This window comes from Ictidomys tridecemlineatus, chromosome 4 (assembly GCF_052094955.1).
Source record: "Ictidomys tridecemlineatus isolate mIctTri1 chromosome 4, mIctTri1.hap1, whole genome shotgun sequence".
Classification (NCBI taxonomy): domain Eukaryota; kingdom Metazoa; phylum Chordata; class Mammalia; order Rodentia; family Sciuridae; genus Ictidomys; species Ictidomys tridecemlineatus.
This window is the reverse complement of record NC_135480.1, coordinates 205,335,751-205,358,647: the sequence shown is the minus strand read 5'-3', so window position 1 is coordinate 205,358,647 and position 22,897 is coordinate 205,335,751. Positions and strand designations below refer to the sequence as shown.

General features: G+C 59.0%; 1 protein-coding gene across 1 annotated transcript in view; it reads right to left on the bottom strand.

Annotated features, from left to right (window-relative positions):
* Lamc3 (laminin subunit gamma 3) overlaps positions 1-22,897 on the bottom strand; it is a 51,545-nt gene that overhangs the window by 7,099 nt on the left and 21,549 nt on the right. Inside the window, exons 9-24 of the mRNA XM_078048419.1 lie at positions 22,634-22,744; positions 20,879-21,071; positions 20,633-20,751; positions 17,197-17,421; positions 15,229-15,417; positions 12,729-12,974; positions 11,761-11,914; positions 11,264-11,406; positions 10,666-10,844; positions 9,124-9,262; positions 8,000-8,205; positions 7,556-7,632; positions 6,331-6,465; positions 5,041-5,221; positions 3,583-3,732; positions 1,241-1,343 (exon numbers count right to left, since the gene is read on the bottom strand). Coding sequence (XP_077904545.1) covers positions 1,241-1,343; positions 3,583-3,732; positions 5,041-5,221; positions 6,331-6,465; positions 7,556-7,632; positions 8,000-8,205; positions 9,124-9,262; positions 10,666-10,844; positions 11,264-11,406; positions 11,761-11,914; positions 12,729-12,974; positions 15,229-15,417; positions 17,197-17,421; positions 20,633-20,751; positions 20,879-21,071; positions 22,634-22,744 — 2,550 coding nt within the window. The remainder of the gene's footprint in view (positions 1-1,240; positions 1,344-3,582; positions 3,733-5,040; positions 5,222-6,330; positions 6,466-7,555; positions 7,633-7,999; positions 8,206-9,123; positions 9,263-10,665; positions 10,845-11,263; positions 11,407-11,760; positions 11,915-12,728; positions 12,975-15,228; positions 15,418-17,196; positions 17,422-20,632; positions 20,752-20,878; positions 21,072-22,633; positions 22,745-22,897) is intronic.

The window sequence follows — 22,897 nt, the reverse complement described above, 5'->3', positions numbered from 1 at the left end:
GCCTCGAGAGAGCACTGGAGACATTTCCTGAACTCATCTGGGCACACGCCTGCCTTGGCAGAGCAGTCAGAGGCTAGGAGACCCCAGGCCACGCCCCACGGAAGGCTGCACCCCGGCCCCTTGTGCAAAGTTTCCTCCCATCTCCTGCACCCACTGAGCCTAGGCCCTGGCGCAGGGGAGTGAGCGCGGTGGGATGGACGGGGGAAGAGCCGGGGAAGAGGGTGGAGGTCAGTCTGTGTGTGAACATGGAGCAGGGCCAGGGAGGCCAACTGCCACCCAGCACGTGCAGGAACTGCAGGAACGTATTCTGGAACCACCCAGCAGTGGGACGGCCTCATAAGTAGGGAACAGCTCACTGCTGGGGACAGCAGCAAACCGCAGGTGAGTGAGCCCTGCAGGGCAGATTCCCAGCAGGTGACATTGACACCCTTTCACAATCCTGATGTCTAAAATTCCCTTATTAGGAGTCGCTGAATGAACTTGTTCCTAATGTGACTCTGGTCCACAAACACACAGCCAGGACTTTCCGCAGAAGGCCCCCCAGCCAGAAGGTGACCAGGACTTCAGGCCACTGGTGAATGTGGAGGTGGGAGGCCTGGAGGGTCAGGCCCAGGGCTGGAGGGACTGAAGGATGGCCAGCACAAGCCTGGCTCCTGGTCCCAGGCGCTAAGAGACTCCTGGGCTGGGGATCGTCCCTACCTGTTGGATAAGGAACCATCCGGCTTCTCTGTGGAGCAGAGAGGACACACAGACGCCCACTACCCTGGGGACCCGGAGCTGGGGCATGCTGACCCTGGCGGTTTCCACTCTGCTCAGCTCTGAGCTGGGGTGGATGAGCAGCCTGGACTTCCCCTGCCCGTCTCAGCCTCATTTCTCTAAAGCTCAAACGAGGCCTGGCCCCGCAGGGACCCCGCTGCCTTCTGCAGAGCAGCCCCACTTGCTCCCGGGAGCTCCAGCTCAGACTCCCTCCCCACGGGGTCCCCAGGGGTCTGTGCGAGGTCTGATGGTCCTGGGGTGGGTGGGATGGCAGGTGGGCTGGTACCCAGGGAGCCATGTGCATGACGGGGAGAGATGTGCAGCCTGGGGAGGGGTCCTGAGATGGGGCAGGGGTGGCCACATGGCTTAGGCCCACACCACTGGACTTCTGACCCCCACACCAGGCCTGCACTTGCTGAGGTGAGTCTGGTGGCTGTCAGGGTACTTGTGTCATAGAGCCCAGGGCTCAGCTGGGCACACGTACCTTCCAGGTCAGCCAGCAGGGTCTTGGCTCCTGTGACAGTCACTGTGGCAGCCTGGACAGATGAGGAAGCCCGGGCCAGAGCAGCTGTGGCCTCCTGGCGCAGCTGGAGGGAGAAGAGAGTCTGAAGGCAGAGTCCACAGACCAGGTCCCCAAGCATCACTCACTGCCCCTCTGACATGGAGTTACCCAACCCCCTCAATGATGCCACACCTGACCCTGTCCCCTGAAGACACCTGAGGCACTGTGGAGGGAAACCCAGCACAAGAACCGAAGGACAGAGGACAAGGGACACTCCTTTCCAGGAGCGTTTTTTGCTTTTGCTTTGGCGGCCAACTGGCCAATGGACCATCATCAGCTCCTCCTTGCAGGAGGGCAGCTTCTTCCACCACCACGAAACGAAACTGGGCGCTTCAAGACCTGGGGTTTGATGGAGGCGTGGGCAAAGACAGCATGTCCAGCATAGAGGGACCCAAGTGTCCAGGGCAAGAGGAGAGGGAGGAGGGGAGGGAAGGGGAAGTGCTGGGATTTGAGCCAATTATATCCAGGCTTTTAAAATTATGTCAGAGTGGACCCTAACGTTCATGTGACTAAAGAGAAATGAAGCTCTGGAAGGAGGAAGGGGGTGCTGTGGGGGGTGGGCAGGGCCTCTGTGCATGGGGGTCTGGCCTTGATGGACGACAGCTCTCAGAGGGGGTCAGGGAGGTCACCCTCTTCCTGGCCCCTCTCTAGACAGTGGACCAGTGGACCCCGCGGGCAGGCACTATCCTGGGGACCCCCACAGCAAAGCTCTCCAGGTGTGGGGCAGGCCTGGGCCCGTTCCTCAGTTCCTCACAAAGAAACCCTTTTCCTGTCTTTAAAGGGAAGATGCGCCGGGCGCGGTAGACAAGCCTATGATCCCAGCAACCCGGGAGGCTGAGGCAGGAGGATCGCAAGTTCAAAACCAGCCTCAGCAACTTAGCAGGGCCCTAAGGCACTCAGTGAGACCCTGTCTCTAATAAAATACAAAACAGGGCAGGGGTGTGGCTCAGTGGTCCAGTGCCCCTGAGTTCAATCCCCAGTACAAAAAAACGGGGAAGATGAAGGTAGTCCAGCTAGGCCACCTTGGCACTGCGGGTGGCACCTGGCCAAAGTCTGAGGGTCAGGCCCTGGAAGGCACCACGTGGCTTTCCTGAACCTGATGCTCACACTGTGTTGCATAAAATGCCCAACCCCGCAGGAGCCCGTGTGAAGGGGCAGGGGGATCCTTTGTACTTTCTTTTTAAAATATTTTTAGTTGTAGCTGGACATAATACCTTTTTTTCATTTTTACGTGGCTGCCGGGGATTGAGCCCAGTGCCTCACACATGCAGGCAAGCGCTCTACCCCTGAGCCCCAGCCCCAGCCCCAGTCCCTCTGGTACTTTCTTTATAACATTTTTGTAACCCTAAAACTATTTCCAAATAGAAAACTTTTTCAAAGTTTTCTGGTACTGGGGATGAAACCCACGGGTGTTTAATGACTTAGTCATATCCCAGCCCTTTTAATTTTTCATTTTGAGGCAGGGTCTTGCTAAGCTGCTTAGGGTCTCACTCAGTTGCTGAGGCTGGCTTTGAACTCGTGATCCTCATGCCTCAGCTTCCCAAGGAACTGAGATCACAGGCATGTGCCACTGTGCATCAAATGAAAAGTTTTTTAAAAAGTTATCTTGAGCCAGGTGCAGAGGCACACGCCTGTAATCCCAGCGGCTCAGGAGGCTGGGACAGGAGGATTGTGAGCTCAAAGCCAGCCTCAGCAATGGCAAGGCACTAAGCAACTCAGTGAGACCCTGTCTCTAAATAAAATACAAAATAGGGCTAGGGATGGGCTCAGTGGTGGAGTGCCTCCGAGTTCAATCCTGGTTATCCTGAAGGGGTCTTGGACACTCTCAAAGGTCCAGAACAACTGGCGTAGTCAGATCCACCCCTCATTCTCCTTGAGTTCCCCAATCATCCGGTGCCTTCTCTCCTAGACTGCCAGCACCAGGCTGTGTGGTTGAGCACTGAGTCCAGGGTCAGCTCACAGTAGGTGCTCACTCAGTATCTGGCCCTCTGATGACAGAAGGAGGGAATGAACAAGAACCACCAGCTGTAATTGACACTGAGAAGGGTGGGCGTTGCCTGCGTCTGCCTGTCCATGTGTCTGTCCTTCCTGCCTCTTCGTGAACCCTGGCTCAGGCTGCCTGAGGGTCCTGGAGCCTGGGGGAAGGCACCAGAGAAACGGAAAGAGCTCCTTCCTGTCCTTCTCCTTCCCTAGACCCCAGATCTCCGTCAGGGCAGCCCCTGCCTCCTGCAGCTGCCCTGCTCCAAAGAAGCACAGGGGCTCACCTGTGTGAGGGGCTGTGTCTTCTGCAGCGCTGCCTGGGCAGTGGCCCGGAGGGTGCCGACAGCCTCGGTGGCCACGCGTTCTCTTGATGCAACTGTCTTCTCCAGGACTTGTGCTTTGGAGTCCAGGTCCCCAGCTGGGGAATTCAGAGGCTGTGGAGAGACGGTGGCTCAGGTGGGGGCTAGGGACCAGATCCTTTACTCAGAGAAAGAGGCCCCGCTGGGCTGAGGGTCAGCCTGGGGCTGCCAGCCCTGCACCAAGTCTCATGCCTCTGAAGAGTCGGTGCCTCCACTGCACCCGAAGCCCAGGGACAGGGACAAGGACAAGGACAGTGAGGGTGGAGCTAGTGTGGACCCTGGGAAGCTGAGGGGCCACAGCAGAGAAGTGAGGCCAGGGAGGCTCAGAGCCTAGCTGCACTGCCCTCTAGCTATCCCGGCCCCCACTCCCTTACCCAAAACCTCCAGCAGATAGGCTTCAGAATGCAGAATTTTTCAAACCGTGCAAAGCAGAGCTGCTCAGGAGCTGCACGTGAGCCAGGCCCCTCATGGTATTTGGGACAGCAGCCCACCACACATATTAATACCCCCATGTCACACCTCACAGGCAGCAGAGGGGCAAAGAAGCCATGGGCAGGCGGTCTGGGTCAGGTTCTGTCCCAAATGCATGTCTTTTGTATAAGTTTACTGCCTGGGGACAGAACCCAGGGCCTGACGCATGCTAGACACGTGCTCTGCTGCCAGGCTGCACCCCCAGCCAGCCAACTGCTTTATTAAAGCTTGGTTTCTGAGTTGGGGGATTTCAGGATGACTGTACAGACAGGCTGGGCCTGATGCATTCAGAGTTCACAAGCACAGTATGGTGGGCTCGCAGGAGATGCCTGGATGCCCTCTCCGCCCCCGTGGAATCAACACTGAAATAGCCTAACAGACCAGGTCCCAGTGACAGATGAAGTCACTGAGGCTCAGGGAGGGAAAGTCCTTGGCCAAGGTCACAAAGCTGGAGTAGCAGAGCTGAGGTTTCCTCCCATGTCTGGCTGGCATCCTTACCACCGTCATTAGCATGGAGAAGAGGCTGCAGCCTTGATATTGTTCTAATCAGCAACAAAGAGCAGCCGAGCTCTAACCCCCCAAGCCCTGGGGTGGATTATCTCCTTTTATTTCACTTTTTAAGTTTTATCTTTGGCGGTGCTGGGCCTTGTGCATGCTAGGCAAGTGCTCTAGCACTGAGCCACCTCCAACTCTTCAGCCATTTTTAAAATCTTGAGACAGGGTCTCAGGAAATTGCCCAGATTTGGACTCAAACTTGGGGTTCTCTTGCCTCGGCCTCCCAAGTAGCTGGGATTAAGGTGTGGGGTCCAGCTATGATTATCTCGTTTTAATCGACCACATACAGTTAAATATAAGCCAATGCCCTGTCTCTGCCCACTGGATTTCTCCAGCCTCTAGAGTGTCCGCCCCTACCCCATGCAGAGCTTCGACGATGACTGAGCCGACCGGTGCTGCAGGGACAGCCAGCAAGGCCCGGTGTGGGGCTGTATCATTAACGACGTGCTGCATGGCGGCCAGTGCCCTCTCAGCTTTGGGCAGTGCCTCTGCCACAGCCGTGCCCAGTGCCTTCTGGGCTTCCTGGACCTCCTGGTACCTGGAAGGAGACAGAGGCCAGGCTGGCTCACCAAGCAGGGCACAGGGCTGTCCCTCCCCATTGCTGTCTGGGTCCCTGGCTGGAGCCCAGGCTTTGCAAAGTCCTCTCCAACATCCTGGGCTGGTTGGCATCCAGCAGCTAGCCTTGGAAAGTGCTGCTTCTCTGCAGCCTTGCAGTGCACCAGGAAGGCAATGAACGAGCACATTCTTCTTTCTTCATTCATTCAGTTCACCCACTCTTTTCTGGAAGGGCTCCCGCCTGCTCTCCACCCGACAAGCACATGGTTTGCAGATGTTCAGCTGGTCTGGGTGAAGTGTGAGGAGGAAGATGCCTGGCGTGGGAAGCATGTGGCCAGGGCCCTGCCCTTGCTGGTGACCCTGAGCCTGTCACTGTCCACAGCCAGTGACCCCTGGGCTGTGCAGTGGCTACAGGGAGTGTGGTCTGAAGTCTGTGGTTTCTTGTCCTGGCCAGCTGCCCATAGCCCAACCCACATGGTCCTGCCCCACCATGGCCACCACTGGGGCGGAGCCTTCCTCCTCCACCCTCAGCTTCCTTTCCACCCCTTATCAGTCCCAGAAGGACAGTGCTTCCCACCAGGGGTGGGTCATGTGACCTCACCCCAGCCCAGCCAACTGGCTGGACACCCAATCCCAGCTGAGCCAAGCAGATTGTCTCATCTAGAAATGAAAATGTGAAGCTCAGGCAAAAGGCTGCAGATCACCTTGACCCTTGAACTGAGCTGGTGCCAAAGAGGAGCTTTTGGACTTGGTGGGAGGACTTGGGGCTTGCTGCTGGGAGGGAGGGAGGGAGATTGATTCACTGTTCGGGGTTCCAGTTCAGCCCTGGAAAGTGGCTGCTACCTCGTAGCTTTCAAATGAGCTGGAAAGGCAGCGAGCAGACCACACTCTTCCTTCCTCATTAATTCAATCCACCAACGGGTCTCACAGGCCCATAGGTCCAAGTGGGACGCAGAGCGCAGACTCCCCAACCAACCACCAAGCACCTTGGGACACAGGGGAAGCTGGTTCTGGAGTCAGCAGCCTCTGCGTAGGCCCCGTGGTCTCCCGGAGGCTAAGCCCAAGCTTCTACTGCACCTGGGGAGGTCTCACCTGTCCTCCAGTTCCCGCTGGGTCTCCAGGGCCACTCTACCATCCACCAGACTCTGGAGCAGCACGTAGCTTGTGTTGGAGGCGAGCAGGGCACGCCGTGCAGCAGCTTCGATCTTGGCAGCAGTGTCCCTGTGGCTATGCAAGTCACCCCGGCCATCAACAAGAGCCCATGCAGGGGTTTGGCCCAAACCCACGCCCCTAGCACACGGGCCCCTTGCAGGACAGACTGTTTTGCTACCTGCCTGGCAGCCACACACAGGACTACAGGAAGGGTGCATACATCCCATTCCTGTTCCATACCAGGGAGGACCTTGGCCTGTCACAAGGACCAGCATGGGCCTTTCACACACATAAACCCTCCCAGCTTGGGCCGTGACTGTGCAGTCACCCTAACAGACACAGCTCAGAGGAGACGGCCCAGGCAGCCTGGGGTCAAATCCTGGCATCACCACTTCCAAGCTGTGAGTCCTTAAGTAGGTCACCTGACTTCTCTGAATGTATTTCCTCATCTGTAAAATAAGTCTAAGGTTCTTGGAGATAAAGAGGAAAATTGCTGCAGAGTCTATGACTTTAGAATCATAAGCTATTTCATAAAGGCAGTTGAGAGAAGAATCCAAATATCTATTAAGGGGTGATCGGGTAAGCAAAATGTGGTGTGTCTGTTCCCTGGGATAGCACAGAGCCATAAAAGGAACAAGGACCGCCCATGCTCCTCTGCAGATGAACCTTGAAGACACTATGTGAAAGCCACGTGAGGCAGATAAGAAAGACCGCGTTAGACGCCGTTTATGGGAAATGCCCAGAACAGGCAAGTCCATAGAGACAGGGGGCAGGTGAAGGGCTGCCGGGAGCTGGGGAGGTTGAAGAGAGGCGAAGGGGGATGAGAATGTTCTGAAAGGGACTGCGGGGGCGGGGGACGGCTCTGGGGTCAGACCACTGGGCTGTGCAGGGTGAAATATTCCTCAACCGAGCAGCCACCAGGGAGCCGCCAGGTGCTCTGTGCCCAAGGCAAGCGGGCTTTGCCCAGGCACCTCTGGCCCACGGCCTCTCACACATCTCTCCTTCCAATGTGGTGACAGCTGCTCAGGGGGTGGCCTGGACCCATGGGATCCCACCTCCTGGGGAAGGGACACCTGTGGGGCTGACCCTGGCCCTAGAGTCCCCCAGACAAGGGCTGGGGGATGGTGTGGACAGAACCTCAGCTCTCCCTGGGGCATGGGCTCACCTCCTGGAGAGGGCGCGGGCCTCTGTGGCCAGATGAGTCCAGTTGGCGGGCTGGTTGGACCCCTCCTGCACAATCCCCTTTAGAGACAAGAGGCGAAACTGAGGCCCGTCCTGACAGGGTAAGGGCCACATCCGGCTAAATTACTGTGCAGGATCAGACCGCGCCAGTAATTTATGACCGTGCAAAGCTGGCCACTGAGTCGGCAGGCCGTGCGCGAATCCTCCAACACAGAAGGACCAGTCCCACCCGCCGCGTGCCACCCAGGCAGTTCCACCTGGGACATCTTGGCTCTGCACATGCTAGGTCACTCAGCCTGTGGGGGAGGCTCAGTCTGACCTCCAGTTTTCAGATGACCGGAGCCTCCTAGAGGCAGAGGGAGGCCCAGGGTCACCAGGTCAATGGCAGGGACCCATGCCCAGGCTCAGTGAGGGAGGGGCCCGGTACCAGAGAGGTGAGAACAGAGGCTGCGTGCAGAATCTCCTCTTCTGAGGACTCCAGAGCTGCCCCCAGGTCGGCCAGCTGGATGCAGGTCTTCTGGGTCCTGGCCTGGCTGCAGCGGGCGCTCCTGCTTAGCACCCGCAGCTGCTCCCGCGCAGCCTTCACAGCACCTTCGAGGCCTGTCATCTGCTCCAGGAAGGCTTCCTGGGCCCCTGCAGGAAGCCCACAGTCCGGGGGTCACAGAGAAGTTGAGATTCCAGGCTAAAGCCCCCACCCCCGGGCTCCTGTCTGGCCTCCACTCTCCCTGGGCACAGGCGAATCCCATCACCAGCCTGGGGTCCCCACGCTGAGTCCAAAAGACTCTGCCCATTTTACAGATGCAAAGGCTGAAGCCTAGAGAAGGCGAATCGCCACCCCAGTCCCACACACTGCGTCAGCCACACTCAGGGGTCTGGAATGGACCCAGGCCTTCTAAGCCACTACAGGTGATTCCAGAATCTGGGACGTCAGTGACCCTCTGCCCAAGTCAGCTCGGTGATTCCCAAGGACGCCCAGTGTGGACACTTTAAGACTTGCCACCTCCTCGCTCCCTCTTTTGCTAGCCTTGGACCAGGTGCCCAGCTCACCTGTGGGTGGCCCCCACGGCCACCTAGCACCGTGCTAGGAAACGAACCCTCACAGAACACCAGTCCTCTCAGTGGCCTCTAAATGTCCCCTCTAAATGTCCCCTCCCAGGCCACATTCCGCCTGGTTTAGCCGCAGGTCTTCTTTTTTGCTAACTGCTCACTTATCTCTCACGTGTCCTGCACTGTGTGTGCAGGGGATGGGTGAGCAAGACAGTGAGTCCAGGGCCAAGAATCTGCCCACCTGCCCAGACTCCACCCGCCCAGCCCCTGGAACAGCATTAAGCCTTCACCTGCCACGCGACTGGGTCATGACTGCCCCTGTCTGCACCTCCCTTACCCAGGGGGATGGAGACTGATGTTAACACAGGGACAGGCGTGCTGGGGACACTGGAGGACAGGCTCCCAGCATGACAGGACTGAGAGCCCTCAAAGCAACCGACAAGCCCAGGCTGAAGACTGTGCCCTGGGCTCTGACCAGCCAGCCCCTGGACTCCTGCCCCGTACCGTGCAGAAGGTGGTGGCCCTGGTAGATGTCTCCGCGTGGGGCTTCTCCCTGCAGAATGTCTAGTGGCCCCCAGGGGCCACAGTTGGAGCCCTGCAGCCATCCATCCATTAAGGTCAGCCTGGCTTTCAGTTTGGCCACCTTCAGGGGACAGGGAAGAAAAGGTGTGAGGCTGGTGACCTGCATTCCTCCCTGGATACCTACCCCTGGCTTCTGCCTGACCTGTCCCCCTCCTGGGTTCCCTTCCCCAGCTTCAAAGCTAAGGCCCAGCAGCCCTGAGAACCATCCCTGCCCACTCCCTTCCCTGCTCAGACACCTGCTCATGCTGAGCCAGCACACGCCTGGCCTAGGGAAGAGGGCCCGTGCCCATCTGTCCTGGGCACTGAACTCCTAGGACTTGTCACCCTGTGGGTGTGCCGTGGGCACCTGCTGCCTGCATGTGCTGTGGGATGCCCAAGTCAGTTCTTTTTTTTTTTTTTTTTTGATTCTGGGGATTGAACTCAGGGGCACTTAACCATGGAGCCATATCCCTGGCCCTATTTTGTATTTTATTTAGAGACAGGGTCTTGCTGAGTTGCTTAGGGCCCTGCTAAGTTGGTGAGGCTGGCTTTGAACTTGTGATCCTCCTGCCTCAGCCTCCCGAGCTGCTGGGATTATAGGCATGCGCCACTGCACCCAGCCAACGCCTGTTCTTTTAATCAGACACAATAACTGCCCAGACGGAAGGCAGCCTTGGCATGAACACCTGTCTCAGCTCCATGACCTGCCAACCACCCTAAACTGAGGGCCAAGAGGGCCGAGCCCTGACCTTAGTCCCCAAATCCAAAATGCTGTGACGAACTACAAGGCTTTCCTTTCCTTCCTTGATAGCAAAATCTGCCTTGAACTCATTTGGAAACAAAATGGTTCTGGAAGAGGCTGCTGGGGGAGTTTATTCAGCCACGTGGCATAAATGCAGAGCCCCCGTGGGCTGGCTCAGGACTGCCGTGCCCTGGCGGTGCCTGGGCCTGTGCACACCGTCTGGCCTCTGCAACCCCACATGCTGTGGACAGCCCACTCGAGTCCAGGGAGGGGGCGCAGGCCTGAACCCTCTCTGTTTTGCAGTAGGAGAGAGACACTGAGGTTTACCAAGGCTGCCATCTGCCTGGGCACGTGACAACTAACAGGGCTGAGAAGGGAACCCCAACGGATTACCCTAGAGCTTAGCCTCCTACCTCCTACACCACCCACCTCCCTGCCCAAAATTCTCCCTGTGCCTGGGGACCGGTGTCACCTCCCCACGGGAGGACCGTTATCGTCTCCTCCCCACCAAACCAGAGGAAGCGCGGGACCTTGGCCCAGGGCAGTCAGGAAGGTCATGTGACAAGAGCCACTCTTTCCTGTTCACCCAGAAAATAGCAAGGGCCAGGAGCTGTGGGCACAGGGAGAAGGCTGCTGGGGACCGAGGGCCCAGGGGCTGTGGGCGAGCAGGCAGACCCCACGCCCCACACAGAGCTCGCAGCGCTGGGCGCTGGGTGTGGAATGGACGGGGTGGGTGTGCTTACCTCCCCCTTGACCAGGGCGTAGCAGGTGGGGCACTCCTCGCAGCGTGTGCTGTCCGCCGTGAGGAAGAAGTTTTCTTGGCAGCGGTCGCACTTGTAGCCCACGAAGCCGGGTCTGCACACACAGGTGCTGTTCTCGTGGCACTGGGCTGAGCTGGAGCCCACCGGGGAGCACCTGCAGGCTGGGGGGCCTCATGCTGCAGCCCCTGCCCCGCACACCAGCTCCCCGCCCCCCCAGCTCTCAGGACCCCCTGCTGGCATCTGTTACAGGCCTTCCCTAGAGGCTCCGATCAGAAGGCCTTCAGTGTCCCCAGATGCCTGAGGACCAGTCAGGTTTGGGAACTGCCCAACTGTCCAAGTGAGGAAACTGAGGCTCACAAAGGGGACAGGGGGCCCAGGCACATAGGAATTCAGCGGTGGCATTTGGGACAAGGTTCTCAGCTGCCACCAAGGTGCTGCTATTCCTCCACACCCACTGGCTCCCTGTCCCCAGGCTGTGCGGAGGAGACCCGCCCTGCCCCTGACCACTGTCTCTCCTGCCGGCATCTCCGGCAAAAGACCTCCCCTGTCCCAGCAGCCCAGGGAGGACCGGCTTCCTTACCTCGGCAGCCCTTGATGGAGAAGCCAAAGAAACCCTGCTGGCATCTGTCGCAGGCCTGCCCTGTGACACCGGGGCGGCAGGGGCACTGCCCAGTCTTGGGATGGCACTGGTCCTCCAGGGACCCCAGTGGGTGACACTTACAGCTGCAATAGGAGAAGGAACCAGGTCTTAGGCCACTCCTGGCCCAGCTTCTAGTGGTGGCAGCTATGCCCAAGGGAACACAAATCTCACAGGATGCCCACCAGAAGGGGGAGATAAAGGCCTTGGGGACAAATGCCCTGTCCTGGAGAGACGGTAGCCTTCTGTTGGCAAGTCACAGGGACTTGCTCACTAAAGGCTCTGAGAAGTCCTGCAAGAAGAAACCCGTGGGGCTCCCTCACATTTTCCTGCAGGACCCCACTGTTCCTTAGAGATGTCTGTCTTAGGTGCTGCTGTGGCCAAAACAGCCACCCCTCCCTGGCAAGGCACCCAGAGTGCCACAGCCTCACCCCACCTACCTCTGGCAGCCCCTCCCTGGCTGGAGGTTGTAGAAGCCGGGGCTGCAGCGGCTGCAGTCCCTCCCGGTCACATGAGGCAGGCAGGAGCACTGGCCAGTCACCGGGTGGCAGGGCGTCTGCCCACTGTCCACGCCCCCAGGGTTGCAGTTGCAGGCTGTGGGGAAGCAGGGCAGGGTGTTGGGGACGGGCACACCTGTCCACTCAACCACAGATGGGCTGCAGAAGCCCCTGAGAGGACCTGGGTGCAGCCCAGACTGCTGAGCCCCTGCTGAGGTACAGCTGGAGGGCCGAGCTCGGGTCTCGGCCCCGTTGCTACGCCCCTGGAGACATCCAGGGCAGAGGTAGCGGCAGGTAGCACCCCCACAGCCTGCCCTGAGCCCTGAGCCCAGACTCCATCAAAGAGTCACAGGCAGAGCCCTGCACCCCGCCCTGGGCCATGAGGTGTCCTGGTCCCCGGGCCACCACAGGACAGCAGCTCACTCGAGGACACAGTGGGTTCCCCAAGGGGCACCACAGAGCCAGGGGCAGCAGGATGGTGGCGGGGTGTGGGAAAGGTGCAGGGGCAGATCAGTCTGGGGCAGACGCCCAGCTCCTCCCTGCAGGACCACAGGCTCTGGTCTCCCAGAGCTCAGGCTCTTCTGAGGGTTACCCAGGTGGGGGCTGGAGGAGGAAGGGGAGCCCTGGCCTAGTGACCCCAGGTCAGCCTCCTGGGCTAACTGAGCTGAGAGCACAGCACTGAGTCATCCAGCAGGGGGAAATCGCTGGGTCCCAGTTTATAAGGCGCCAAGGCTGAAAGGGACCTTGCAGAAGAGCCAGTCCCACCCTCTCCAAGGAGACGGGGACCTGCCTGAGGCGGCAGAGCTGGCGAAGGGGCCAGCTGGCTCTGGGGACTCTCAGCCACCCACCTGGGTCGAGCGGGTGGAGGACGAGGCCCCGTGCCCCCGCGGGCCCGGGTGGTGGGTACTCACGCATGCACCTGGCGGCAGGCCGAGGGGCCAGGGCGCTCCCAAAGAAGCCCCCCTGACAGCGCTCACAGTGGTCCCCCGTCGTGTTGTGCAGGCAGCGCAGGCAGCGGCCCGACCGCGGGTCACAGTTGCCCACCGCGTTGGGGTCCACGTTCCCACTGCACTGGCACGGGCGGCAGGGCTGGGGGGCCCCAGAGAGCCCCAGTGGGTCCCCAAAAAAGCCGTCATCACAGCTGCCACAGAGCCGCCCTGTGTGAGAGGGAGCAGGGTGGGGAGCTCGGGCCACCTGTGAGTGGAGCACAGCCCCCCGCAGGCTGTCCCCTGGCTGTGTGGTCTCAGGGAAGCCACTGTGCCTCTGAACTCAGGCTCCATCGCTAAAGGGGACACGTATGGCGGCTACTTCACAGGACCGCGGAGGCTCAGTGAGGTTATTTCCTGACATGTGGTAAGTGCCAGCATGCCACTGTCACCACTATCTTCATCAGCACCTCCGCTGTCATCTTCGTCGTCACCAACGTGTCACTGTCTCCTCCCTCCCCTCCCCCTCTACGTTTCACGTGTCCCTTTCCCTTCTGCTCCCCGTGGCCTCTGAACTTGCTCAGGAATGTGCATTTCCACTCCTGCCCTGCGTCCCCGGTGGACCTGGGGCTGCTGCCACCTCGTCCCACCCGCAGGGCCACGTGAGCCTCACAGGAGATGGGGTGTGAGGGCTTCGGGAGGGTGGTGGCTGGGAGACCCTCTCTGGACACAGCTCGTGCTTTGGGTGGTGGGGCCATTCTTGGTAACACACCAGTCTCTGCCCGGATCTCCGTGCAGCCATGTTTGGGGGATCTACAGACCCTGACTGGCCATGGTCCCCGGGGTGGTGAGAGGGGCCCGTGAGGTGCCTGTCACCCCCTCTTTACACCTCTACCCTGTGTCAACGGACACGGGCAGTCCCACTGAGTGGACACGTCTAAGAACTGCTGTGTCCCTGTGGAAAACAGGTGTGGGCTCCGTGTGCCCTCACGGCTTCACGGTCCTCTTGAAACCAAGCCACCGTTTCTCAGAGCACCCTCAGAGAGGGGCAGAGGGACACAAAGGACCAAGAGACCAGGAAGGAAAGACCTGAACAGGGTTCAAGGTGGAGGTGAGCGTGGCCCTGGGGACTCTGAAACAGAACCCATGTTGGGAGAGGGGAGCTCGAAGCCCACACTGACAAATGCAGTCCCCGGCCCGCCGTGCCCTAGGGACCAGGCGAGGGCAGCTCTGCAGGCCTCCTGGGAACTGCCAGGGGACGGGGTGGTGGCGGGTGTGGTCCCGAGGCAGGCAGAGACCAGGACTTGACCGCGGCCAATCCCAACCCAGCTGCCCAGGGGAGCTGTCTGTGTGCTGGCCTCTCACAAGGCCCAAGGAAGCCCTGCAGGCACAGGAGGGCAGCAGAGCCCTGTGGGTTGTCCCCGCCCCCGGCTGCGACCATCTGAGCTTCTGTGTCCACTCACACTGTGAGAGCCAGTCAGGGGGCCGGGTGCTGGCTAGTGGGGTGCAGGCCCCTGAGCCTCTGCCTTCCCTGCTCTGGGCCTGTCCACTCAGCCCTGCCGGCTCCTGAGGACCAGGGAGCTGCTCTCGGCAAGGTCCAGTGGAGCAGAGCGTGGAACAGGGCTGGTCCGAAGCTGCCACGTGTGCCAAAGGTAAAATCCCACGTCTGGGACCTTGAGGATATTGGGCCACATGAAAGCAGCCACACGGAGGGACCAGTCCGCACAGTGTGACTCCACCGAAATGAGGTCCCCGGGGAGTCCAGCTCAGAGTCAGCGAGTGGAGGAGCTGTGACGGGCCGCGAGCAGGAGGCGCTGAGCACTGACCTAACAGGCACAGAGCTTCTGTCTGGGATGGTGAGGTTCTGGGGGCGGACGGTGGCGATGATGGCGCCCACAGCACCCCCAAGTCACACGCTTAAAATGATGTTTAAGGCAGCGGCTTTGACGCTACATATTTTACCAAGATAAAAAAATCCGTGCTGTAGTATACCCAAAGCCACTTAATCGTACATTTTAAATGGGTGCATTGTTGGGCACGTGAAGGTCTCAATCACTACTGAAAAAAGATGAGGTGTCTAGGAGGCCCCGAGCCCAGCAGCAGGAGCGAGGACCGGCAGAGGCCTGGGGTGGGGGTGAGGAGGGCCCCGCTGCACACATTCCCCAGGTGGTGTTTAAAAGCTGGAGGGCCCGAGGTTTAATGTGAGGTTTCCTCCTTTGCTGTGAATCTCTGTTAGGGAAACAGGTGCTGGGCTCCCTCTCAGGCCTTTTCAAAGGTCACTTACATGTGTTCAAGGCGAGGTCTGCCAGCAACCCTGAAGCCTGAGGCCTTGTCTGGGACTCAGTGTCCCCAAAGGTCACTCCTGCCATCCCTAAACTGGGCTTTCCCCAAACTGCCACATCCCAAACCCAGGACCCCAGAGCCCAGTGCACCCGAGGCTTGGTCTCCCCACAGGTTGTGCCCTCCCTGGGACACGGCCACTCACCTCTCTGGTGTGGGGGGCAGTGGGTACACACCACCTCCCCACTCTCTGGGACAATGGTGCAGGGCGATTGTCCAGGGCAGGGACAGGGCTGGCAGTCGTCAGCTTGCCCCGCGAAGGCGTTGCCATAGAAACCAGGCAAGCAGCGCTCACAGGACGGGCCCTCGGTGTGGTGGCCACACAGGCAGATCCCTGAGGGTCAAGACAAGAACCACTGTCCACTGTCTGAGCCAGGATGCCCCTGAAACTGGGCAGAGGCAGCATGGCAGGGATAGCTGGTGCATGACTGGCCTGGGCTCAGGTCCTCCATCTCCTGCCTGCTGAACCCGGCAGTCCCCTAACAGGCCCGCGTCTCTGTCCTCACCTGTAACACGGGAATAGCAAAGGTGCTGGCCTCGAGGTTTCCAGCAAGGACCGTGGAGCTGGGCGTTCAAGGTGGCCCACTCCCTGGTTCACACGTGACCCGATGTCACTATTAAGCTGCGCTCCAGACCTTCCTCTGAACCAGGAGGCACAGAGCCACGCTGATTCTCCTCCTCCTTCCTCTGCCTCAGGGACCAGCCTTGGTGCGACTTTGCAGGGGCACCCTGAGGCTGCTTGGCCTCACATGCAGACCTGTCCCTGCCTTCTGGTGCCTGAAGACAGGGGAGTCTCGGTCCCCTCCGCAGCCCAGCCTCACCTGGCGTCCACTCAGAGCCCGGGGTGCTCTGAAGGGAGGCCCGGCCACAAACACCCAGTAGCAGCCTGGCCGTGAAGGCGCCGACCAAGGCCAGCACTGGCAGGACGCCCCTCCCCTCGCAGCACCCAGCAAGCTGAGGAGGACATGAGGAAGGGGGAGGGACACAGTGGCCCAGCACCCACAGGCTCCTCCCGGCCTGGGCAGTGACATGAAGCCTGGGGGGGGAGGCAAAATGGTCCCCTCCCACAAGACTCTGCTGCCTCGGGCAGGGCAGGGGTATGCGGCCGCTCCCAGGCTCCATTGGTGGTGTCTGCCACGGGCACGGAAATGAAGGGTGCCCTGTGTGTCACATGGGCAGAGACCTGCCTGCTCCAGGAAGGACCCGCTGCCCGCTACCCACTGGGTGGGGATGGAGAGGCCTCTGCCCTGCCCCCACCTTTTGGCTCCTCTGCAGGTGGGGACGGCTGGTGGGAGGTGCAGCTCTGCCATCTACTGGCCATGTGGCTGCTCTGCATCCAGAGTCCCCAGCTGTGAGACAGGACAGTCCAGGGACCACACTGCAGGGATGCTTGCAGGAGCCAATGGTGTGGTGTGTACAGTGATGCCAGGATGAGAAGGAGGCTGGTGACCCTGTATCATTATCCCCCAACACACCAGAAGGGACGGCCTTCTGTTTCCTGCCCTTCCCAGGTGACGACCCCAAGGCTCAGGCCCCGTGAGCAAGGGTGCAGCTTTGCTGTCTTTAGAGCCTAGGCATCTCCCTCCCGCCAAAATGTAGGCCATGTGACACTACTGCTGTCCCCAGTTGACAGGGAGGGAAGTGACTCTCCCAAGGCCACAAGCCCCGAAGGGGTGAGGGTGTCAGATATGAGGCTCTGGGACAGTGCCTGTGAGCTGCTGTCACCTGTGTGGCTTGCATGGGTGCTCTCCTGCTATCACCTGCCGTGCGGATGCCTCTGTCCTCCCTCACGGCACCCACAGCACAGCAGGCCCCCAAGGTCCTCCCTGCTCCTTCCTAGGAGGAGGGAGCTGCCTATCAAGGGCAGGTATGTGGACAGATGCCCTCACCAGACGTGCACATCGCCCTTGGCACGGAGCCTAACACACAGGTGGATCCAGTCACGGCTCTTACTAAAGTACAGGACGCCCCGGCCACAGCAGGAGCGGGCTCTGGGCCCTCGGCTTGGGCAGCCACTTGGTCCCATGCCAGGCTGTGCCCATGGGGGTCAGTACTCATCTCACAGGGCCAGATGTAGCCCAGATGGACTTAGATTAGGATGCCAAAGACTCACCTGTGTTGGGGTCACAGGTGCCATGCTGGTTACAGGTGCAGGGGACGCAGCTGGCATAGGGACCCCCCTGTGGCATCTCCCTTTTGTATCCTGGAGCACAGGATTCACAGAACTGGCCTGTGTAGCCTCGGGGACACGAGCAGGTCTCCACCCAGGAGGCTGGAGGGGAGAGTCCCCTCTGGGGCCGGGCCGATGTGAGCCGGACCTCACTCAGGAGCACCTGGCCTGCAGAGAGAGAGGAGGAGGGAGCTGTATGCACGCTCCCCCCAACCTCCCCCACACAAATGGGCAGCTGCGGACAGAGGGCAGCCTAAGGATCAGTTATGATTTGTAGAACAGTCAAATTAAGGGGGGAGGGGGGAAACAAGGCAATTACAGAAGGAGAGGCAGCCAAGAGGCCAAAGGCAGAGCAGGTGCTCAGCACGGGCAGGGAGGGCAGGTGGCGGGGAGGGAGGAAAGACTCCGTTCTCCTGGGTTATTAAAGATACGCAGATTTAAACAACAATGAGCCATCCCGACCCCTTGATTGGGAAACATTTTAGAGACCAACCACGGAGGGGGATAGGCACAGAGAGCTTACGAGGCCCTGCTCAGAGCTGCATGCTACCTTTGGGCAAAGCTTAAGGTCTGTTTCCCGAAGTTTTAAGTCCTGCAAGAGTATGGAGAGGAATGAATGCAACAGTTCTGTCATTTAATGGGAGGATTGTTTTTTAACAGAAGGATTTTTTTTAAAGAGAGAGTGAGAGAGGAGAGAGAGAGAGAGAGAGAGAGAGAGAGAGAGAGAGAGAGAGAGAGAGAGAGAGAGAGAGAATTTTTAATATTTATTTTTTAGTTCTTGGCGGACACAACATCTTTGTTTGTATGTGGTGCTGAGGATCGAACCCGGGCCGCATGCATGCCAGGCGAGCGCGCTACCGCTTGAGCCACATCCCCAGCCCCCTAACAGAAGGATTTTGATTGAAAGGACCTAATGACATGGAAATGCCAGTGAAATTTTTTGGTGAATATTTTGCATTTAAGTGAACGATAATGCACTCATTTTTGAAAATAAAGAATCTGCCATTTGAAAAAAAAATGTGTAGCTGTATGCATGTAATTTAGGAGGCTCTACTTGTAGCAACTGAGGGGTACAGGGTCCCATCAGACCAAGCTCCTCACTGGGTGTGGTGTGCTGGTGCACGCCTGTTATCCCAGCAACTCAGGAGGCTGAGGTACGAGGATCGCAAGTTTGAAGCCAGTCTCAGCAACTTAGCAAGACCCTAAGCAACTTAGCACGACCCTGTCTCAAAATAAAATCTAAAAAAGGGCTGGGTTCCATCCCTGGTACTGAGTACATATTTTAAAACCACACCTGTGAGCGCTGGAGAAGTAGAGCTGGCAGTGGGGGGTGCTCCTAGCAGTAGAGATGAAGACAGTCTTTGGGAGGGAAATTGTGGCCTGTTGAAATTTAAAATGCACACTCCTGGACCTAACACTTGCATTTCTGGGACCTCCTGTGACCAATGCCTACACAAGGACAGAGAGCTTTATGTGAGGTGTTCCCTGCTCCCTGCGGGGCTGTGTGTCCCTGTGGGAGCTGAGACCCTGGAGTGTCTGTCACCGGGTGGGGGGTCTACGCCAGGACATCCTGCAGAGGGGAGGACCTAGAGGACCAGCCTTTCCCTCGAGTGCCAACGAGGAGCTGTCTCTAGGACACACCAGCAGCTGGAAAGAGTGAGTCACAGAAGCGTGTCCCGTGTGACTGAACTTCTAAGTTAAAAAAGACCAAGGTAAGAATGTGCCCCAAGGTTCAGAGCAGTAGGCCCCCAAATGTGATCAGTGGGAAGAGGCTGGGCCTGGGGGTAGGAGAGGTGTTGGTTCTTGCACCTGTGTCTCCAGTGCCACCCAATACCTACTGTGGGGTGCTGTGGCATAAGTAAGAGGCGCACTGGCAACTGGAGACTAGGGACTGACTGGGAAGCTTGGGAGCTGTTGGGGAGAGTGGAAGTGAGATTCCCAGGACAAAGAGGAGCCTTGACCCAACAGAGAGAGGAGGTGTTGGGGCCTGGGGGACTGTGGGCTGCACCTCCAAGCCTCGGACCTACAGGGGCCTGGGGAAAGCCGGCGTCAGAGCTGCAGGCTCTCAGAAGGAGCAAAGTGACCCCAGGAAGCAAATCTGAGGTCCACTTGGTTGTCACAACAGGAGGCCAGAGTGCTAGAGGACACTCTGTCCTGCCCCTGTGGTTTGCAAATGTTCCTCTGACGCTAGAAAGGCAGCAAGAGCCCTCTGTAAGCGCCTGAGCCTAGACCCCTGCTCCATCCTGCACTCAGACACCAGGTAGCATGACCACGTCCAGTGTGTATGGAACTGTCCAGTGACGCAGATGCCACAAGGTGGGGGGACTCTGTGCCTTGCCTGCTTCAGGACTGTCCCAAGTCATGTACTAGTGAAGGCACGCAGCTCACGGGGCTCGAGTTCCCATGGCCACCACCCCATCCCATCTGCAGCCCCTCTGTGGCCCCCCCACTCATGAGCTGGCAAACATGCCCATTCAGCTGTGTTCCAGAGGACGAACCCACAGGATGTCAGGAATCGGGGTCACCTGCATTCCCCTGAGGGTCAGAAACTTGGTTTACGGCTTCACCCACAGATGAGTGGCTATTCTGCCAAGCGTGTTCCCCCCACGGAGTGATGGAACCCAGCCTCAGGCTCCATGCACCTTTTAAAAGAACCACAACGAGGGAGGTGACCGAGCCTACAGCCTCCCTCTTCATCCTGGGGTGCCTGTGACCGGCGACCTGGTTTCCACTCTAGCACAGCCAGGTGGGACTCGGTCTGCACTGCTCAGGTGGGCAGAGGGCTCCCCAGCTTCTTGCCTCTCGGAAATCCATACTCACTCCACCCAGCAGGGAGCCTCTGGCCGCTGCATCTTCAAACCTGGTCAGGCCTGAGCCCTGTCTGAATATTCTCCCTTCCTTTTCTTTATTCTGTGTATCATAGGTAGGATGTAATATGATTTTTAAAGTTATATGAAGGTAGGGTATAACCATGTTTGTTCCTAGTGACCAAGGCAAGAGATGATGACCAATACTGGTCCATCCTGGGGACTTCGAAATTCTACCAGGCTTGGGGTGGCTTGGGTGCAATACCACCAGTGACCAGCAGGGGCCGAGCTCTCAGGGAAGATGCAGCCCCCATATCTGCCCAGCCCCCGCCCCCAGAGCTGTCCAGGCGGAGGCCCCTCACCTGTACAACCTTGGCCTCAGTCACCACTCCTGCCGTCTTTGTGGGTGGCAGGGTCATGGGCAAGTGCCGTGACTCCTCAGAGTCTCAAGGTGCTTAGAAAAGTGGGGACAGTAACTGCTCTCAGGACTCAACATGGCAAGGCCACATGGGCAGGACGCAGCCCGGTGTCCTGACCAGGGCTCTTGGGGACATGCTGCCATCATTACTGACCAGAAGGGCCTGGGCCTCGTCCGCTAGCCTGGATACTCAGAGCGGTCAGGTTGGCGAGGAGACGCTGGAAGTGGAAGGCGGGCAGCGGGGGCTCCGTGTCCTCAGAGGTCTCCTGCAAGCTGCCGGGGACAGGGCCATGTGAGGCCTGACGGGGGCTGGGGGTGCCAGGAGCCTGGGAATCAGAGCAGCCACCCAGACCACAGGGGACTCTCCAGGGTGCCCCTCCTGTGCCCCCACATCACTTACAGGAACCTGAGCTGGGCCTGCCCCGGCTGCCCAGCGTCCTGGGGGCCCGACAGACTGGAGTGCCTCAGAGCCAGGGCCAAGCCCGCTCCTTCCAGTCTCAGCTGCACCAGGGGCACAGAGCCACCACGGGGGACGCGGAAGGTCAGCGTGAGGGGCTGTCCATAGCTGAAGCGCTGGTCACCCAGGAACTGCTCTGCAGACAAGAGAAGAGGCTCAGATAGTCTTCCGATGCACAGCTTGAGGCCACAAGTCTATCGGTGACAAGAAACGCTCCCTCCCTGCACCGCAGACGCCAGGTGTCACACCCAGGTGCTGTCACCTGGGGCTGGCTTAGAGCTCTGCTGTCACTCTGCTGGCACTCTTGATAGTTTCATCTCTGAGCTAGAGCTTTGTAAGTGAAGTGTCCAAGGGGACAACAGAGTCTGAACTCGGGGAGCACAGGAACGATGAATGAGGGAGCCCCCTGCTACCGGCCCACATGTCACGTTTGAGCCCCGGGAACTCAGAATGTCTGGGGACCCACCTCGTGGGAGTTAGTGAGACTCACTGGGAGCCAGGCCCACCCCTTCCTCCTGCATCCTCTGCGTCAGGTGACCACCTATGCCCAGAACCAAGCAGGGGGGCCTGGCGTGTGGCTCAGAGGGACCAACTGGGCCTCCTTTCAGTTCTTCCTCACTCAAGCGCAAGCCAAAGGCAGAGAGAAGCCGTGAGACGTTCGCCCAGTGGGAAAGGAAATAAAAATGCCCAAGGCCGGGGGCGGTGGCACAGCCTGCAATCCCAGAGGCTTGGAAGGCTGAGGCAGGAGGATCGTGAGTTCCAAGCCTCAGCAACTTAGTGCCCTAAGTAACTCAAAATAAAATATAAAAAAGGGCTGGGGATGTGGCTCCATGTTTAAATCCCTGGGTTCAATCCTAGGTACAGAAAATAAACAAAAAATAAAAAAGGAAATAAAAATACTGAGCCTCATGTCTGGCAGGGTTTCCTCTGTTCCAGAAAGAAAAATACACAATCACTTCCAAACTGTGAAAAACAGACTGTCTCATTCCAGGGATTCCACATACACCAGGGACCAAAAGGACCCCCAGTCCCTGGACCTGTGCATGGGCCATCTGATGTGGCAGGGATAAGGCTGCAGGTGGAGCCAGGTAGCGGACCACTGGCCATAGAGCAGGGACAGGAAGTGGCCCCTCCAGCTGGGCTCAAGGTCATCCCAAGGTCCTAGGGATGGGAGAGGTCGTGATGGGTGCCAGACGCAGCTGCTCTGAAGCTGGAGGAAGGCCAGGCCCCCTGAGCCCTTCCCCTGAGGCTCAGAAGGGAAGCAGCCTGGGTGGCCCCCTGACTCCGGCCCTGGGCCCACATCAGCGACCTCTGCTTTCCAGGGCACCGACAGGACTGGCATGTTCTCAGCCATGTCGCACAGCCCCCTCCATTCTGAACTCAGTCCCCACTGGGAGGGTGGGGACCTTCCCCGTTCAGAGGAGGCCAGGGGTGGGGCCCACGAGAGAATCCTGGTGGCTTTCTAAGAAGGAGACAGACCAGGAGACACACACACATGTGCAGCCCCTGTCTCTCACCACGTGATGCCCTGTGCTGCCCAGGGGCTCTGCCAGCAAAAAGGCCACCACCAGACATAGCCCCCGACCTTGACTTTTTTCTTTGTAACTCACCCCGTCTGTGGCGGTGTGTAATAAGAACTGCACTAACCACACCTAGCCGCAGAGGGGAGCTAGCTGGGCAGACCCCGGCCCCAGGTACCTGGTGCTGTGAGCGCCTCCTCGTCTTCTGAGCCCAAGAGGATCCCACGCGGGTTCCACCGAGGGGGACGCTCCAAGCCTCCCTTGCTCCTGACCCACCAGCCTCCAGGTCCTAGACAGCAAGCACAGGCACAGCCGGCAGCGTGAGGCCCTGGGGGGTCCCCAGGAGGCAAGTCCTTCCCCTGAGGGGACTGCGTGTGGAGGGAGCCCAGGAGGAGACGGGGGCCAGGGACCCTGCTCTGCTTCAGAGGGGTCTTGAGTTCCA